General features: G+C 40.8%; 1 protein-coding gene across 1 annotated transcript in view; it reads right to left on the bottom strand.

The window, feature by feature from the left end:
• Positions 1-755: 755 nt before the first annotated feature.
• LOC139552088 (fibrinogen C domain-containing protein 1-like) overlaps positions 756-20,542 on the bottom strand; it is a 295,950-nt gene continuing 276,163 nt past the window's right edge. The window contains exon 8 of the mRNA XM_071363492.1: positions 756-928. Within this exon, the coding sequence (XP_071219593.1) occupies positions 801-928 (128 nt within the window). The 3' untranslated portion in view covers positions 756-800. The remainder of the gene's footprint in view (positions 929-20,542) is intronic.

Here is a 20,542-nt window from a genome sequence, read left to right as displayed (position 1 = left end):
TAAGCTTTACTTTGATGTATTATACATGTATGTTTTGTGAATTTTAATTATGAGTATTTCTGTTTTTGAATTTGGCGTGATGCAATTCACTGTATGTTGTCAAATCAATCCTGTTACCGGGATCTGAGCGGGAAGGGATCACTAAGACTAATGATGCACTGTCATTTCCCTTTTCTTATTTGAGATGTTCTTGCCATAATAGACTTGGTCTTTTAGCAACTAGGGCTATCTTCTGTATACCACCCCTACCTTGTCACAACGCAACTGATTGACTCAAACACATTAAGAAGGAAAGAAATTCCACAAATGAACTTTTAGCAAGGCACACCTGTTAATTGAAATGCATTCCAGGTGACTACCTCATGAAGCTGGTTGAGAAAATGCCAAGAGTGTGCAAAGCTGTCATCGAGGAAATGGGTGGCTACTTTGAAGAATCTCATATTTAAAATACATTTTCATTTGTTTCACACTTTTTTGGTTACTACATGATTCAATATGTGTTATTTCATAGTTTTGATGTCTTCACTATTATTCTACAATGTAGAAAATAGTAAAAATAAAGAAAAACCCTGGAATGAGTACGTGTGTCCAAACATTTGACTGGTACTGTACAGAAAGGCCTTGTATCATATGACTCTGTACTTACTTAAAAGTTAGACTCTGTTGTTCATTCATAACACATGCATAAAGGATAAATGTATTAACACTTAGGGAACTATCACCAACAGCTTAAACAAATAAGCATTAAAAATAAGTTTGAACCATACATTTCCTTTTATTTTTAATACAATGCAAATACATTAAGATAAAAAAATGACTGTACATTGAACATTACACAAGGCTGTGAATTGTGAAACTTGTTCCTGAGCTGGCGGACGTATGATTCTTGCCTCTCTGCCTGCTGGAGGTACTGCATGTTGATTGCAACCTTAAAAGTAAAAACAAAGAAAGTTAGCAGGTCTGATAGGAAATGCATTAGTCACATATTTTGGACACATGCATTTCTCTGCTGCACCAGAAATACTCTAAATTGGGAGATGGGAAAATCCATTTGATTCATATGATTATATTCCTCTTTCATTTACAAATCTCATGACTAACTCTGAGACATGGCTGTATCTAAGTGGATTTTTATTTAGCTGAGCCTGCTAGCTAGCAAAATGTCGTATTGGTATACCTAGCTTGCCAGCTTATACTGCTGACATTAGGAAGTTATCTAACATTAGCTAGCTAGCAATTGCTGTGAAGTCACCGAAATTATTTAAAATAACGATTGAGGTAGCTGTGTCATCTAATTCAACACTTAACTACTACAAACTCATTTTATATTACAATAAAGGGAGGAGATGAGGGTCCTGGGAGTGTGGTGCCAGGAAAATAACTTCTCACCCAACATCAACGAAACAAAGGAGCTGATCGTGGACTCCAGGAAACATCAGAGGGAGCACCCCCTATCTACATCGACGAGAGTGGAGAAGGTGGAAAGCTTTAAGTTCCTCGGAGTACACATCACTGACAAACTGAAATGGTCTACCCACACAGACAGCTTGGTGAAGAAGGCGCAACAGTGCCTCTTCAACTTCAGGAGGCTGAAGAAATTTGGCTTGGCACCTAAAACCCTCACAAACTTTTACAGATGCACAATTGAGAGCATCTCGTCGGGCTGTATCACCGCCTGGTACGGCAACTGCACCACCAGCAATAGCAGGGCTCTCCAGAGGGTGGTGCGGTCTGCCCAATGCATCACCGCAGGCAAACTACCTGCCCTCCAGGACACCTACAGCACCCGATGTTACAGGAAGATCAAAAAGATCATCAAGGACAACAACCACCCGAGCCACTGCCTGTTCATCCCGCTATAATCCAGAAGGCATGGTCAGAACAGGTGCATCAAAGCTGTGACATAGAGACTGGAAAACAGCTTCTATCTCAAGGCCATCAGACTGTTAAATAGCCATCACTAGCATATTAGAGGCTGCTGGCCACTTTAATAATGGAACACTAGTCACATTAATGATGTTAACATATTTTGCATTACTCATCTCATATGTAAATACTGTATTCTATCCCATTCTACTGTATCTTAGTCTATGCCGCTCTGATATTGCTCGCCCAAATATTTATATATTCTTAACTCCATTCCTTTACTTTAGATTTGTGTGTATTGTTGTGAAATTGTTGGATATTACTTGTTAGATATTACTGCACTGTTGGAGCTAGAAACACAAGCATTTCGCTACACCCGCAATAACATCTGCTAAACACGTGTATGTGACAAATAAAATTGATTTGATTTAAAGGATAACTAAACTAAACTTTGTTCAAAAATCTATCATTATTAAATAAAGTTGAGGTCAGATCCAATATTGGCTATGCGCCCAAGAGCGAAAGAGTTTGGGCCGTCCTAGAAATGTTTTAGAGTAAAATAACATAAAATAATATATGCACTTTAGCAGACGCTTGTATGCATCTTTTTTAACCTCTTATTTTTGGCTCTAAACAGTCTACGCCCTGTGTAAGCTGGATAACAGATTCACGACAAGTAACAACAGAACAAATCTAAAGGAAGTTTGTTCTGTCCTATATCTGAGATCTACAAGAAAGATCAGGAAGCATTTTGAAATTGTTTTAACAGATTCACTACTGTGACGACCCTCCCACTCTGTCTGCCATATTCTCTCTTTGCTCTTGTTTTCCTTATTAGGATGTCGGCGGGCGGAGCTGGGAGGGTCGTCAGCGACATGGGACACACCTGGGCCCGGGTGTGTCCCGGGATAAATACACCTCTTCCCCATTCATTGAAGAGACTCTCTCCATGCAGACACACTGTTAGATTTTGTTTGTGGCATTTTTTGTGGCCATTTTGTTTGTTTGTTTGCTTTGGCACCTTTCAACACCCCTCATTATCAAATTTATGCATGCAACAACTTACTTACACTACTGATTACTGACTACACACACCATTGTTAATTGTATTTTCATAACTTTAGTTAATAAATATATTTTTGTTATTCCTAATCAACACGTTGTCTCCCTTTTTGTTATGGACTTTAAGCCGGTTCGTGACACTACATGTATTTAACCCCTTATTTTGCCCTGTGCAAGCTGGGTGGGTAGGGTTCTAAGCTATATGGAATTGATTTATTATGTTCATACCAAGGATAATTTTGCTATTTGATTTAGCTTTTTAAGACCCCTTGAAGTATAAAAAAAGATTCTTTACAAATTATTATATTAAAAAGTGTTTTGGTCTTACTGCTATTAGCCCATGCAAATGCATTGAATAACAGAGTCACTACATGGATCAACAGATAGTCCCCCCCCAAAAAAAAAAAATCTAAAAGAAGTGTGTTCTGAAGTGTCTGTCCTATATCTCTAATGAAATTAAATTGTATTAGTCACATGCGCCGAATACAACAGGTGTAGACCTTACCGTGAAATGCTAACTTACAAGCCCCTAACCAACAATGCAGTTAAAAAAATATGAAGAATATAAAAAGTAACAAGTAGTTGAAGAGCAGCAGTAAAATAACAAGAGCGAGCTTATATAGAGGGGGTACTGGTACAGAGTCATGTGCGGGGGCACCGGTTAGTCGAGGTAATTGAAGTAATATGTGCATGTAGGTAGAGTTATTAAAGTGACTATGCATAGATAATAACAGAGAGTAGCAGTGGCGTAATAGAGAGGGGGGCAATGCAAATTGTCTGGGTAGCCATTTGATTAGATGTTCAGGAGTCTTATGGCTTGGGGGTAGAAGCTGTTAAGAAGCCTCTTGGATCTAGACTTGGCACCCCGGTACCGCTTGAGAGAACAGAGAACAGTCTATGACTAGGGTGGCTGGAGTCTTTGACAATTTTTAGGGCCTTCCTCTGACACCGCCTGGAATATAGGTCCTGGATGGCAGGAAGCTTGGCCCAGTGATGTACTGGGCCGTACAGATGACCCTCTGTAGTGCCTTGCGGTCGGAGGCTGAGCAGTTGCCATACCAGGCGCTTATGCAACCAGTCAGGATGCTCTCGATGGTGCAACTGTAGAACCTTTTGAGGATCTGAGGATCCATGCCAAATCATTTCAGTCTCCTGAGGGGGAATAGGTTTTGTTGTGCCCTCTTCACGACTGTCTTGGTGTGCTTGGACCATGTTTATTGTTGGTGATGTGGACACCAAGGAATTCGAAGCTCTCAACCTGCTCCCCTACAGCCCATCGATGAGAATGGATGAGAATGGCTCAGTCCTCCTTTTCCTGTAGTCAACAATAATTTACTTTGTCTTGATCACGTTAAGGGAGAGGTTGTTGTCCTGTTAACACATGGCCAGGTCTCTGACCCCCTCCCTATAGGCTGTCTCGTTGTTGTCAGTGATCAGGCCTACCACTGTTGTGTCATCAGCAAACTTAATGATGGTGTTGGAGTCGTGCCTGGCCGTGCAGTCATGAGTGAACAGGGAGTACAGGAGGGAACTGAGCACACACCCCTGAGGTGCCCCTGTGGTGAGGATCGTCATGGCGGATGTGTTGTTTCCTACCCTTACCACCTGGGGGCGGCCTGTCAGGAAGTCCAGGATCCAGTTGCAGAGGAAGGTGTTTAGTCCCAAGGATCTTAGCTTATTGAGCTTTGATGGCACTATATTGTTGAACACTGAGCTGTAGTCAATAAAGAGCATTCTCACATAGGTGTTCCTTTTGTCCAGGTGAGAAAGGGCAGTGTGGAGTGCAATAGAGATTGCATCATCTGTGGATCTGTTAGGGCGGTATGCAAATTGGAGTGGATCTAGTGTTTCTGGGATAATGGTGTTGATGTGAGCCATGACCAGTCCTTCAAAGCACTTCATGGCTACACATGTGAGTGCTATGTTTTGGTAGTCATTTAGGCAGGTTAACTTAGTGTTCTTGGCCACAGGGGCTATGGTGGTCTGCTTAAAACATTTTGGTATTACAGACTCAGACAGGGAGAGGTTGAAAATGTCAGTGAAGACACTTGCCAGTTGGTCAGCGCATGCTCGCAGTTCACGTCCTGGTAATCCATCTGGCCCTGCGGCCTTGTGAATGTTGACCTGTTTAAAGGTTTTAGCCACATCGGCTGTGGAGAGCGTGATCACACAGTCGTCTGGAACAGCTGGTGCTCTCATGCATGTTTTAGTGTTATTTTCCTCGAAGCGAGCATAGAAGTAGTTTAGCTCGTCTGGTAGGCTCGTGTCACTGGGCAGCTCTCGGCTGTGCTTCCCTTTGTAGTCTGTAATAGTTTGCAAGCCCTGCTACATCCGACGATTGTCGAAGCAAGTGTAGTACGATTCGATCTTAGTCCTGTACTGACACTTTGCCTGTTTGATGGTTCATCAGAGGGCACAGTGGGATTTCTTATAAGCTTCCGGGTTAGAGTCCCTCTCCTTGAAAGCGGCAGCTCTAGCCTCTAGTTTAGTGCGGTTGTTGCCTGTAATCCATGGCTTCTGGTTGGGGTATGTATGTACGGTCAGTGTGGGGATGACATCATCGATGCACTTATTGATGAAGCCAATGACTGATGTGGTGTACTCCTCAACCCCTGGTGGCAGGTGATTACAAATTCAAATTGTAGGATATCCTCACACAGGCTAGATTACAATAGGAATTACACATCACTTTGCAAGCCAGCATAATGTGATTTGCAGGGTTGATGTACCCTGGGTACCAGGAGTGTCAGACCACTTCATTAAGGGAGCAACACGGCCACATATTCACCCTCCATTGGTAAAGGCTTATAGGACTGAAAGCTACTGAAGATCAGTGACATTACGTTTGATACCGGAGCTCTAAGGCATGCATCAAAATCGCCATGCAGTGTGCTGATGCCTGTATCAATCCATCAATGACATCCTGAACTGTGGTATTGTGGCACACTATTTGATTGGTTTCGTATTGGTTGGGAAGACAAAATATAGTCATGGTTGGTGACTATAATTCCTTCTAAAGGCAAGGCACACTGAGAAATATGCAAATAAGGTAGACTAAATTCTCAAATTGAATTGTATGTTCACTAAACTGTGACGACCCTCCCACTCTGTCTGCCGTATTCTCTCTTTGTTCTTGTTTCCTTATTAGGATGCCGGTGGGCGGAGTTGGGAGGGTCGTCAGCTACATGGGAAACACCTGGGCCCGGTGTCTCCCAGGATAAATACACCACTTCTCCATTCATGGAGTAGACTCTCTCCATGCAGACACCTTGATAGATTTTGTTGTGTTTCTTGGTGGTTTTTTGGTTGTTTGCTTTTAGCATCTTTCAACACCCTGCATTATCACATTCATGCATGCAAAACACTCACTTACACTACTGATTACTGATTACACACACCATTGTATATTATACCTAGTTACTTTATTTAATAAATATATATTTTGTTACTCCTTATCTCCACGTTGTCTCCCTTTTGTTACGGGCTTTGAGACGGTTCGTGACAAAACCTAAAATTAAAAGTTCAGTGAACTTACAATTCAACCTGAGAATGTATGTTGGTTCAGCTATACACTTCATGCCCAAATATTGAGCAAACTCACAATCCCATTGCAGTGGATTGCTTTACAATTCTATGTTGAATCAATAGTGTGTATGTTATGAAAATCATCACAAAATGCTGTATATTATACTCCTAAGTAATGTAAAATATAATGCTATACAGTAAGTGAAAACGGAACAATGGAAAGTGGCCACTTAAAGTCCATCCATTGTCCTGCCTGAACATCACACACTTGTCTATAACACTGGACTTCCTCGACTCCCATTCAACAGAAGAAAATAGAAAAAAAGAGGGTAGATGGAAGGAAAGAAAGAGGCAGATCTAGCCACATGTCTTTAAGTGGTGGGGGTAACAAACAGGCTCAGACAAAGAGAGTGTCACTCACTTAACTCCTGTAGAGAAGACAGGAACAGACAGGCAGCCACGAGAGGAGTGGTAAAATCTGCTTCTTTTGTTACAATCAATCACTTCTCATTTTTCTCACTCTCATCTTAGAATCCCACATCTCCCTTCCTATCCCTCACAATCACACTTTCTCGTTCTCTTTCAGAGGTTCTAAACCAAGTGGTCCAACATCGCTATACTTCGAGGAACGCTTCGCAAAGCAGATTTGACAGACCAGACCGGGGTTGTGGTTTGGTTAGTCAACAGTAGAAGGTTAAAATGATTCCTTACTGGTAAAGTTTCTAAAAATATAAAGGCAATACCTAGATTCGAGCCAATGTCTTAAGTAGTTTTAAACGGTCATTTCTATGTCGTTGTGAAAGTGACAAACTGTTTCCATTTTTATCAAAAAACGATTTTATATCGAAAGGAGTGCCTTTGATTTGACGGCCTGCACATGCTCAATTGGCCACGAGATGGCCATTATGCCGCATTCAAATCTCAGACTTCCAACTTCAGTGCGTTCAAGACAACTGGAAACTCAAATGAAAACGAGCTCTGACATTAGTTTTGGACGGTCATCCAACTCGGAATTCAGGCCTCTTTCTAGAGCTCCTACTTTCCGACCTGAAGATCACTTACTTCATGATTGGACCTCTTATTTTTCAGAGTTCCCAGTTGTCTTGAACGCACCATTAGACCCGATGACTGGTTTACGAAATGAGCTTAGCTAACTTACATCACCATGACATCGCCTACAAGCATGATCTGGGATTTCTATTGGAGAAGCAGTTTCTAGGCTTCAATTTTAAATGATATTTCCTCTCTCTCTCTCTCTTTCCTTTGCACTCCTCTCTTTTCATCTTCTCTCTCTCTCTCTCTTTCTCTCTCTGCACTGCTACCTTTTACCTTAGTAATACCCATCTCTCTCGCATGTATGCACACACATTACATCTGGTTCTCAGTTTGTATTCTGTGCAAATTGCACATGCACTCTCTCATTACAATGCCCTGCCAACAGCAGTCACGTCCTGCTCTGTCGTCAGAGACGGAGTGTGTCACAGTGTCCTCGTCTGGCTGTGTGTGTGTGTATGTTTGTGTGACAGCATCGGATGTCTGTTCAGTGTTGGCATCTCAGTATGACAGTGACATCGCTACAGCACCCTATTTGATGCAGCAGTTGTACACCAAGCGCAGATTTAACAATAATTGTGTGTTTATTAAAGTGTACCGTGTGTATGTGTGTGCGTGTGCGTGTGCGTGTGCGTGTGTGTGTGTGTGTGTGTGTGTGTGTGTGTGTGTGTGTGTGTGTGTGTGTGTGTGTTGCATGCATGCATGTGTATTACTCATCTCCTCTGATGTTCTGTTTGCTTTGGGGGGGCCACAAGGTCTCTATATTATTCTGTGTCTACAAACGTCACTTATTTCCTTCCTTCCGTCTTCCATTTTGTCTGGGACAGCAGATGATGTTAGGGGGTGCTCATTCATCGCTACCTCACAAAGGCTTCTTTGATCTTCAGAGGTGCTGACAATTATGTTCACCGTGGAGATGTGGTGCGCCTGTCTGTTGTGCTGTCTGAGGCACCATCAGTTCTGTACACCTTGTACTCACCGTCAAATAGAAGAAATAACTTGAATTTATCTAGTTTTTTTTTTGTCTATGCACCAAGGAAGAGGTTTATATACAGTGAGGGAAAAAAGTATTTGATCCCCTGCTGATTTTGTACGTTTGCCCACTGACAAAGAAATGATCAGTCTATAATTTTAATGGTAGGTTTATTTGAACAGTGAGAGACAGAATATCAACAAAAAAATCCAGAAAAACGCATGTCAAAAATGTTATGAATTGATTTGCATTTTAATGTGGGAAATAAGTATTTGACCCCTCTGCAAAACATGACTTAGTACTTGGTGGCAAAACCCTTGTTGGCAATCACAGAGGTCAGACGTTTCTTGTAGTTGGCCACCAGGTTTGCACACATCTCAGGAGGGATTTTGTCCCACTCCTCTTTGCAGATCTTCTTCAAGTCATTAAGGTTTTGAGGCTGACGTTTGGCAACTCGAACCTTCAGCTCCCTCCACAGATTTTCTATGGGATTAAGGTCTGGATACTGGCTAGGCCACTCCAGGACCTTAATGTGCTTCTTCTTGAGCCACTCCTTTGTTGCCTTGGCCGTGTGTTTTGGGTCATTGTCATGCTGGAATACCCATCCACGACCCATTTTCAATACCCTGGCTGAGGGAAGGAGGTTTTCACCCAAGATTTGACGGTACATGGCCCCGTCCATCGTCCCTTTGATGCGGTGAAGTTGTCCTGTCCCTTTAGCAGAAAAACACCCCCAAAGCATAATGTTTCCACCTCCATGTTTGACGGTGGGGATGGTTTCTTGGGGTCATAGGCAGCATTCCTCCTCCTCCAAACACGGCAAGTTGGGTTGAAGCCAAAGAACTCCATTTTGGTCTCATCTGACCACAACACGTTCACCCAGTTGTCCTCTGAATCATTCAGATGTTCATTGGCAAACTTCAGACGGGCATGTATATGTGCTTTCTTGAGCAGGGGGACCTTGCGGGCGCTGTAGGATTTCAGTCCTTCACGGCATAGTGTGTTACCAATTGTTTTCTTGATGACTATGGTCCCAGCTGCCTTGAGATCATTGACAAGATCCTCCTGTGTAGTTCTGGGCTGATTCCTCACCGTTCTCATGATCATTGCAACTTCACGAGGTGAGATCTTGCATGGAGCCCCAGGCTGAGGGAGATTGACAGGTCTTTTGTGTTTCTTCCATTTGCGAATAATCACAGAAACTGTTGTCACCTTCTCACCAAGCTGCTTGGCGATGGTCTTGTAGCCCATTCCAGCCTTGTGTAGGTCTACAATCTTGTCCCTGACATCCTTGGAGAGCTCTTTGGTCTTGGCCATGGTGGAGAGTTTGGAATCTGATTGATTGATTGCTTCTGTGGACAGGTATCTTTTATACAGGTAAGAAACTGAGATTAGGAGCACTCCCTTTAAGAGTGTGCTCCTAATCTCCGTTCGTTACCTGTATGAAAGACACCTGGGAGCCAGAAATCTTTTTGATTGAGAAGGGGTCAAATACTTATTTCCCTCATTAAAATGCAAATCAATTTATAACATTTTTGACATGCATTTTTCTGGATATTTTTGTTGTTATTCTGTCTCTCACTGTTCAAATAAACCTACCATTAAAATTATAGACTGATCATATCTTTGTCAGTGGGCAAACGTACAAAATCAGCAGGGGATCAAATACTTTTTTCCCTCACTGTACATACACACAGACAATTTATTTGTTCTAAATAGTACCAGATCGATCAGGGTTATTTGGAACCCTTTACTGTGCTAGACAGAACCATAAAAAAATATATAATAATTGTGGTTCTAAATGGAACCTGTATGGTCCTATAAAGAACCTATTCCTAGGGTTCTGTAAAGCACAATTAAAAATAATGTAGCACAAAAAAAGGGTTCCGTTATGGTTACAACGCTTTTTTTTTATAGAACCTTTATGGAGAATGGTTCTATAAAGAACCTTCCTTAATCTGAAAAGTTATTTCTATATCATTTCAGAGAACCATACTGGTAGTTTTATTTTGGTCATCCGTATTATAATGTTCAATTTCCAAAGAGTGATTGTTGTGTTAACAAGTTAATTGAAGTTAAACTCTTGAACAGCTGAGACTCCCTGAGAAGAGAATTGAGAACAACAGACTGATTTAGTGAACCATTCACAATTGACACAAGGACAAACATGCATCATATGTGAGTCTTTCCCATAACATTATTACTGGCCACAGTCATATAGCATGTGATACCAACAAGCGTAACACAACAAATTACACAAACTTGATAGACACTCTCACTCCTGGTTACACAAAAAGAGCTGTGTGCAAACCACCCCCCAAAATATTAAAATGAGCCGCACCGCTACATTTTAATTATCACTAAAAGAGCAAAGACATATTTTGTGAACTGTTAACAACCATTGAAGAGCTCAAAGGGTTCTTTGAGTCATTAGAATTCCACATAGAACCATCACCCTTCCCTAACAACCCTTGAGGAACCATCATTATTCAGTGTGCAGGTCATATTGAACTGGAATTGGGTTCTTTTCGAAGATTATTAGTTATTAGATATTATCCAGTGAGTTTGAGATTTGTTCTGGTTTGTCTGCTTTGGTTTCGTACAGTTTTGGCTTTGGTTGTTTGTGAGTCTATAGTTCATGGTCCTCTTTGGGTCCAGTTTTGTATGGTTTCTGTCCAATGGTATGGTGAATTCAGAACTTGATTGCGGTCAAATTTAGTTAGACTTGATCTTTAGATTCAGCTGTCTGGCTACATATTATTTTACAGTCTGGTTTAGGTTTGACCCTATGTGGTCCCGCCTGTGAAATCGACAGTTTTTACATTTAGCTCATTAAATTACTCCACAAATCAGTGCAAATAGAGCAGCTTTCCATGGATCAGGAAAGCTAGTTGTTTGGCTGACATGCTTGATGGACAGACAATTGTAGGGCACAATATGCAACTGAAAGAGCAAGGGGGTGGACATGGAGGAGTTGACTTGAAGCACTGGGCATCATGGTATAACATTCATTGCAATGGGTTTAGGATATTAGTAGTAGGCCTATCATTACTTCACTGAATGATATAATTATATACTGGCTAGATACCTTTGGAGGAGTGGCTAATATGGAGGAATTTGAACGTCTGATAGCTGGCTCAAAGCTGAGGTTAGCTCAACGCCTAGGACCGGAGCTAGCTAACAAGCGTGTGTGTGCAGCGGCACCGAAATTCAAAAGACGTCTTAACTTTTTGTTGTTAATAAATCCAATGTGTAATGTGATAACTATAGTATTCTTAACTAGCCCAAAAAACTAGCTGGCAGGCAGACACTGGAAGGAGAAGTTTCTGAGTCACAGCGTGAGTGCTTTGCATAGGAGCTTTGTTGGTGTTTTTTATGGGATTGAAAAAAAAACTGGTTCCCTACTTGTAAAGTAATGGTTCTGTTCCAGAACATCAGAGATCACTTTTGTTTCTGGTTCTTTTTCCATTCCTCTAAAAATGTCGTTCCAGTTCCTTTCCAGTTCCAACCCCCTGCATGCAACCCGCATTAATAATTTCACCGTCATTGTAAAGCCCTAGTTATTGTGTTGCATTAACATATCAAATCAAATTAAACTTTATTTGTCACATGCACCGAATACAAGTGTAGAACTTACCGTGAAATGCTTACTTACAAGCCCTTAACCAACAGTGCAGTTCAAGAAGAGTTAAGAAAATATTTACCAAATAAACTAAAGTAAAATATAATATAAAGTAACACAATAACATAACAATAACGAGGCTATATACAGGGGGTACCGGTACCGAGTCAGTGTGTGGGGCTACAGGTTAGAGGTAATTTGTACATGTAGGTAGGGGTGACTATGCATAGATAATAAACAGCGAGTAGCAGCACTGTACAAAACAAATGGAATGTTGACCTGTTTAAAGGTCTTGCTCACATCGGCTACATGCTTTAGTGTTGCTTGCCTCGATGCGAGCATAATAGGCATTTAGCTCGTCTGGTAGGATCGCATCACTGCATAGCTCGCGTCTGCGTTTCCCTTTGTAGTCCATAAATGTGTCTGCATTAATGTCCCCCGACCACTAGGAGCATCGCTTCTGGGGGAGCATTTTCTTGTTTGTTTATGGCCTTATAGAGTTTGTTGAGTGCGCTCTTAGTGCCAGCATCGGTCTGTGGTGGTAAATCATTTACATCTTTCCCTCATTTTCAGGTGAACCCTGTCTGTGAAACTGAACACTCGTTTTAATATGGTGAAAAAAAATATAAAAAAAAAAAATATTCAGAAGAAAGGACAAATAAAGTGTAAAGTGTAAAAGCAGGTGACCTGTTTTTGGCAATTTTCAGTAAATAAATTGTGATATAAAAACTGAGCGGGTTGAGCAAAACACGTCAACCCTGTTACCTCTAGACCAGGGATACGCGCAATGCCGTCGGGGCTAAGCCAAATTAAAATATATATTTTTAAAAGCATTCAAACAGTACATTTATATTTTCCAATGGGGCTATACATTTGGGTGAGATTTTTTTTCTCACCTGAGTAGCCTCGCTTCACTGCCAAAAATAAAATTAAACCATCTAGTGTTCAGCGAAATAACAACACAATGTCAAATACAGGTAGCCTAGTCAAATAATTAACATCCAACCATATTAACCTCTACTCTCTCGCGGGAATTCCACTAACAGTCCGTATGTAGCCAAACGTAGCTGCTGCTCATTCCATTTGCTCGGAAATTGATAAATGGTTAAAATAAAGTAAGGTCCGCATTCATAGAGACACATACCAGCTCTATTGATAGATCTTTGTGGGCTATACTCGGCCTTGTCTCAGGATGGTAAGTTGGTGGTTGAAGTTATCCCTCTAGTGGTGTGGGGGCTGTGCTTTCGCAACGTGGGTAGGGTTATATCCTGCCTGTTTGGCCCAGTCCGGGGGTATCTTTGAATTGGGCCACAATGTCTCCTGACCCCTCCTGTCTCAGCCTCCAGTATTTATGCTGCAGTAGTTTATGTGTCGAGGGACTAGGGTCAGTCTGTTATATCTGGACTATTTCTCCGGTCTTATCCGGTGTCCTGTGTGAATTTAAGTATGCTCTCTCTAATTCTCTCTTTCCTTCTTTCTCTCTCTCAGAGGACCTGAGCCCTAGGACCATGCCTCAGGACTACCTGGCATGATGACTCCTTGCTGTCCCCAGTCCACCTGGCCGTGCTGCTGCTCCAGTTTCAACTGTTCTGCCTGCGGCTATGGAGCCCTGACCTGTTCACCGGACGTGCTACCTATCCCAGACCTGCTGTTTTCAACGCTCTAGGGACAGCAGGAGCGGTAGAGATACTCTCAATGATCGGCTATGAAAAGCCAACTGACATTTACTCCTGATGTGCTGACCTGTTGCACCTTCGACAACTACTGTGATTATTATTATTTGACTATTTTGGTAATTTATGAACATTTGAACATCTTGGCCATGTTCTGTTATAATCTCCACCCGGCACAGCCAGAAGAGGACTGGCCACCCCTCATAGCCTGGTTCCTCTCTAGGTTTCTTCCTAGGTTTTGGCCTTTCTAGGGAGTTTTTCCTAGCAACACGTGCATTGCTTGCTGTTTGGGGTTTTAGGCTGGGTTTCTGTACAGCATTTTGAGATATCAGCTGATGTAAGAAGGGCTATATAAATACATTTGATTTGATTTGAATTCTTCCTGCTGCCGCAGATATGGCTGGGACAATGCTGTGGGAAAAGGCCCAAAAAACTATAAAGCCAATGCCTTCATCAAACAACAGTGTTTCACGATGCATCAGTGACATGGCAGGAGATGTTTTGAAAGAATTACTGCTTCGCATACAAGCCAGTGAATTCTAGGCGTTACACCTGGATGAGTCAACAGACGTGGCAGGCCAGGCACAGCTCCTGGTATATGTCCGTTATGTGTGCTTTATGACAGATTGTTAACATTACGTGAACAAAAAAAGTTCATATTGACCAAGTTTAACTTCTTCAAAGATGCCAAATTGTTGGAACTACCAATAAACTGGAACAGCCATCTCAGTAATAGGTGGAAAAATAACAACTACTAAAATGTAATTAGTTTTAACAATTATGTTACGTATATAATTATACATGTAAATTGAGTTAATTTAGCATACACTCTTATCATACCATAGTGCAGGGGAGTACTGCAGGTACTGCAGGATTTTGTTCCAACTAATTGATCAGTTCATTGACTACCTAAATTCAATGCAGGCAGTCTTACAGGTTGGTTTAATCAAAAACATGAAGTGCCTGCAACCCTAAAGAGACAGGGTTGCCTTCCCCAGCCATAGTCCTATCAGACTTCTGATACCAATGCAGGGTGAACCATAATTTTAAAAAATGGTTTGGAAAAGTATTTTGTATTTTTGAAATAAAAATGACAGTATTAAAAAAAAAATATACAAAATACATCGGAGATTAATTCAGCCCAGTGTAGTTAAAATTACAAAAAACTCTGAAGTAATAAAAGTATATATTTCACATGTAACAGGACTACTGCCCATCTCTGTATACACTCATGCATGTACAAACACATTGCACAAGACACAAACAGATAATAGAAACATGAAGAACTTGTCCACTCATAAAATGTGAATGTTTATTACATGTAGACAAGAACATTAAAACACAGTATCAAGATTCCACAAAACAATCTATATTCACGAGAGAGAAAAATTAAAGCAGAGTTGGTTCTGTGACGGGGACTAGGGAGCCTGGGGCTGAGGGAGGTTGGGTTTGGTGAATGGAGAGATGGAGGAGGTGGGATAAATGGAGGGGTTAGGGGAATGGAGAGCATGTGAGATGGAGGGGAAATGGAAACAAGGAGGAGTGAGATGGAGGAGGGTGAGGGAACAGGGGGATTGATCAGTACTCTGCTGATGATAATGAGTGGGAGAAAGGGATAACTCTGAATGATCCCAACTTCTGTTTATAATGCTGGAGTCAAGATAGTGCTTGAGTTTAAAGGAGAACTGCCTTCTAGAACCAACTTCTCTGGTTGTAAATGGCCTATGTGGCACCGATATGAATCAAAAACATGAATTACAGTGGCAAAATTGACAACAAAGTGTAAATAGGATAATGTTGGTCATTATTAAGTCAGTCTTGTTCAAAATGAGATTTGGAAGTGAGTGCATCACGACATGTATGGATGGGTTGGGCATGGATTACATGCCCGCTTTTGCCAATGATGATGTCTAGATGGCAAGGAATGGATAACATGCAACAAACGTACGACATGATGGCTGTGACTGGTGTGTGGTGAGTAGCTAACTAGCTAGCTATTATACTGTTATACTGTGATGTAACTAGCTAAATACATAGCCTCTCCAGATTGTGTAATGTTATGTAATGTCATAGAGGAAGATTTGCATAGTTAACATTGTACCTGATGACAAGGTTTGATAGGATGTAACTTTAGCCAGCTTGCTATCGATTATGTTTCAACTCGAACTGGCTAGCTAAGAACCTCTCTATGCTAGCTAACATTAGCTAGCTAGGCAATTCATATAAACTCGGACAAAGATATCGATAACTAACCCAGATTTGCAAGTTAGGTAGCTTGCTACTTTTATGAGAACATGCATGTTGTTTGGGTCAATGCTTGCTTTCGATAACTCAGGCCATGGCGGCATTCTGCCTTTACTATAATGGAACGGGAGTCATGATCAAGAGCAAGGGTAGCTAGCTAGTATTCTGTTGCTTCGTCTGCAACTAGTGTTAAACGTTTCTTATAAAAGTACACTACAGTTCAAAAGTTTGGGGTCACTTAAAAATGTCCTTGATTTTTAAAGAAATTGACATTTTTTTTGTCCATTAATATAACATCAAATTGATCAGAAATACAGTGTAGATATTGTTAATGTTGTAAATGACTATTGTAGCTGGAAACGGCTGATTTTTTATGGAATATTTACATAGGCGTACAGAGGCCCATTATCAGCAACAATCACTCCTGTGTTCCAATGGCATGTTGTGTTAGCTAATCCAAGTTTCTAATTTTAAAAGGTTAATTGATCATTAGAAAACCCTTTTGCAATTATGTAAGCACAGCTGAAAACTGTTGTTTGATTAAAGAAGCAATAAAACTGGCCTTCTTTAGACTAGTTGGGTATCTGGAGCATCAGAATTTGTGGGTTCGATTACAAGCTCAAAATGGACAGAAACATTCTTCTTCTGAGAAATGAAGGCTATTCCATGTGAGAAATTGGCAAGAAACTGAAGATCTTGTACAACGCTATGTACTACTTCCTTCACAGAACAGCGCAAACTGGCTCTAACCACAATAGAAAGAGGAGTGGGAGGCCCCGGTGGACAACTGAACAAGAGGACATTAGAGTGTCTAGTTGGAGAAACAGACGCCTCACAAGTCCTCATCTTGCAGCTTGCAGGCAGAGTTCCTCTGTTTAGTGTCTGTGTTCTTTTTCCCATCTTAATCTTCTCTTTTTATTGGCCAGTCTGAGATATGGCTTTTGCTTTGCAACTCTGCCTAGAAGGCCAGCATCCCGGAGTTGCCTCTTCACTGTTGACGTTGAGACTGGTGTTTTGCGGGTACTATTTAATGAAGCTGCCAGTGGAGGACTTGTGAGGCGTCTGTTTCTCAAACTAGACACTCTAATGTACTTGTCCTCTTGCTCAGTTGTGCACCGGGGCCTCCCACTCCTCTTTCTATTCTGGTTAGAACCAATTTGCGCTGTTCTGTGAAGGGAGTAGTTCACAGTCTTGTACGAGATCTTCAGTTTCTTGGCAATTTCTTAGCCTTCATTTCTGAGAACAAGAATACACTGACGAGTTTCAGAAGAAATTGCTTTGTTTCTGGCCATTTTGAGTCTGTAATCGAACCCACAAATGCTGATGCTCCAGATACTCAACTAGTCTAAAGAAGGCCAGTTTTATTGCTTCTTTAATCAGAACAACAGTTTTCAGCTGTGCTAACATAATTGCAAAAGGGTTTTCTAATGATCAATTAGCCTTTTAAAATGCTCAACTTGGATTAGCTAACACAACGTGTCATTGGAACACAGGAGTCATGGTTGCTGATAATGGGCCTCGATACGCCTATTCCATGAAAAATCTGCCATTTCCAGCTGCAGTGTTCATTTACAACATTAACAATGTCTACACTGCATTTCTGATCAATTTGATATTATTTTTATGGACAAAAAAATGTGTTTTTCTTTAAAAACAAGGACATTTTTAAGTGACCCCAAACTTTTAAACGGTAGCGTATATTTTAAAAACAAATTTGCCACTGCTAAATCAACACAGACAGTGTTACATTTAACACTGGGCCAGTGTCTCTACGGTTCCACACTATTAAGTGTTACATTACTACTGCTTGGAGCTGAGGCTGTTACACTTTGTGTTATGCAATAACACCTGAATTAGTATTTTTTACACTAGGATTGTATGTAGTTTACGCCTTAAATTGTATTTTTAACAGTAGGAAGTGTGTATACAATAGTTTCCACCAAATGGTCTCATGCAATAACACCTCAGTGTTTTTAACCATTACAACAAGTGGTCCATATAACTTGACAAAGTCCCTCAATGTTGGGTTGAAAACATAACAATGAAATGCAAAAGTATTTATAACTCTATGCACATGCTTATATAGACCTTCAGCAGGTGTACTCAAAAAGTAATTAACATTACCACAGACCACTTCAACTGGTACAACACTTTCAGTCACAGGTGGCCAAAAATAACTAATTGAAAGCCACGCCCCCACTAAACCAAGTCTCCAATATCATTTCCCAATTGCCTTTTCGAGTTGTCACCCATGACTGTATTTGTAAGTGACAAAGACATACATGGTTGTTGAATTCGTTATATTTTCAGGTCTGTGCACTTCACCAAGTAAATTTGTAATGTAGGTGAAATGTATTGTTAATATTATACTCTTAATAACATTACGTATATCATAATGCCTTACGTTGATGGCCAATGTCTACCCTAACACAGTGGTGTTTAGAAACATCCTTGTTTACAAGTGACATTATGCTGGTTTGCGAAGTGATGGGTAATTCCATTTAGAATCCAGGCAGAGTTAGCCCAGCCAATGGTTGGAATTTTTATTCACATACAACCTGCATTCAAAATGACTGTTGGTATTAAGAACAGTGCTTTAAGGAGACTACCTAAAGTCATTTAAACTTCAACAATAATTTCAGTAACGGGTGCAATAAATCTAAGTAACTTGGCTTAGTAACTTAGACTACTAAACTTAGTTACTTATTAACTTAGACTATTTTAGACCCATTTATGTTATTTATCTTTTTGTAGCAAAAGATTAATCAATCAATCAATGTACATGCAAAAACACAGATATTAAAAACAATCTCCCCAAAATATTTAGCTGCAATGAAGCATGCTGGGAAATATCATAATGATGGGCGTGGTTTTGATGGGAACGTTTCACTCAGTAAAACTGACACAGCCACACCATCACCCTCAATGCTGGTTGTTAACACCAACACCCGGGTTCTTATACACCACAGAGTGTTAATTTTACTCTTAGACTAGAAATGTTACACTGAAAAATCAACACTAGGTAACACTGGCCAATTTACTGCGTGTATTTTCCTATGGCAAAAATAAAGGATGGTACTTGTCTAGCCTGAGTACCAGTCTTTTTAGCTAACTTGCTATATGTCAGCAAGCATTCAGCATTGTAATGTTGCACAGCTGGTTGCGTATGGTGCTTTCAAGACAACTGGGAACTCTTAAAAAAACACGGTAAAATCATGAGGTCAGTGATCTTCAGGTTGGAAAGTCGGAGCTCTAAAAAGATGTCCGCGTTTCCGACTTGGAATTCCGACGAGTTCCCACTTGTCTTGAACCCACTGAAGTCGGAAGTAGGATAATTTTGAGTTCCGAGTTACCAGTTGTTTTCAACACGACAATAGTAAAGGCTCAGCATCACTATCCTGAATCTATTCTGTACTTACGGTCACTCTATTAGTATAACTACTTCTAAAATAGAGAAAAGTTATTTTCTGCGCTTTACGTTATGTTGAGTGATGATATTTAATTTAATTCACAGGTTACTTACAAAACCTGGTGGATTTGTTGTTAAACAGTGACGTGGGTAACCCCCTACCATATCAGGAGCAGAAGGCTTAGGCAGTACGTGGCTAGGCAACAATCCCACATTTGATCTGGTCAGAGGCCAGAATACTAACACTTGTCTGTCCTGTAATTCACCTTACAACCATTGATAAGGTATCCAGTGCTGTGTGTATCAACTCCACCTTGTTTTTCTACAGATGGAGGACAGGAGATATGGTTTCTCATGGAGTCCCATGACTAAAATACAGGTTGATACAGATGTCTGAATTGGGAGAGACCTTGCACTCAGCAATAAAGTTATACAAGACACGTATATGACTTTTCGTCATATTTTGTTATTATTGAATTGAGTGGTGGGGGAACATCTCAGAGAATTGTCTTGCAATGCCTTTGGAAAGTATTCAGATCGCTTGAATTTTTCACATTTGTTATATTACAGCCTTATTCTAACACTGATAAAATAGTTATTTTCCCCTAATCAATCTAGACACAATACCCCATAATGACAAAGCAAAAACAGTTTTTTGGAAATGCTTGAAAATTTATAAAAAATGAAAAACAGAAATTACACATTTGCATAAGTATTCAGACCCTTTACTCAGTACTTTGTTGAAGGACCTTTGGCAGCGATTAGAGCATTGAGTCTTCTTGGGTATGACGCTATAAGCTTGGCACATCTGTATTTGGGGAGTTTCTCCCATTCTTTTCTGCAGATCCTGTCAAGCTTTGTCAGGTTGGATGGGGAGTATCGCTGCACAGCTATTTTCAGGTCTCTCCAGAAATCTTTGTCCAGGCTCTTGCTGAGCTACTCAAGGACATTCAGAGACTTGTCTTGAAGCCACTCCTGTATTGTCTTGGCTGTGTGCTTAGGGTCATTATCCTGTTGGAATGTGAACCGTTGCCCCAGTCTGAGGTCCTGAGCACTCTGGAGCAGGTTTTCATCGAGGATCTCTCTGTAATTTGCTCCGTTCATCTTTGCCTCAA

This window comes from Salvelinus alpinus, chromosome 24 (assembly GCF_045679555.1).
Source record: "Salvelinus alpinus chromosome 24, SLU_Salpinus.1, whole genome shotgun sequence".
Lineage (NCBI taxonomy): Eukaryota > Metazoa > Chordata > Actinopteri > Salmoniformes > Salmonidae > Salvelinus > Salvelinus alpinus.
The sequence above is the reverse complement of the archived record's forward strand: the minus strand, read 5'-3'. Positions and strand labels throughout refer to the sequence as shown.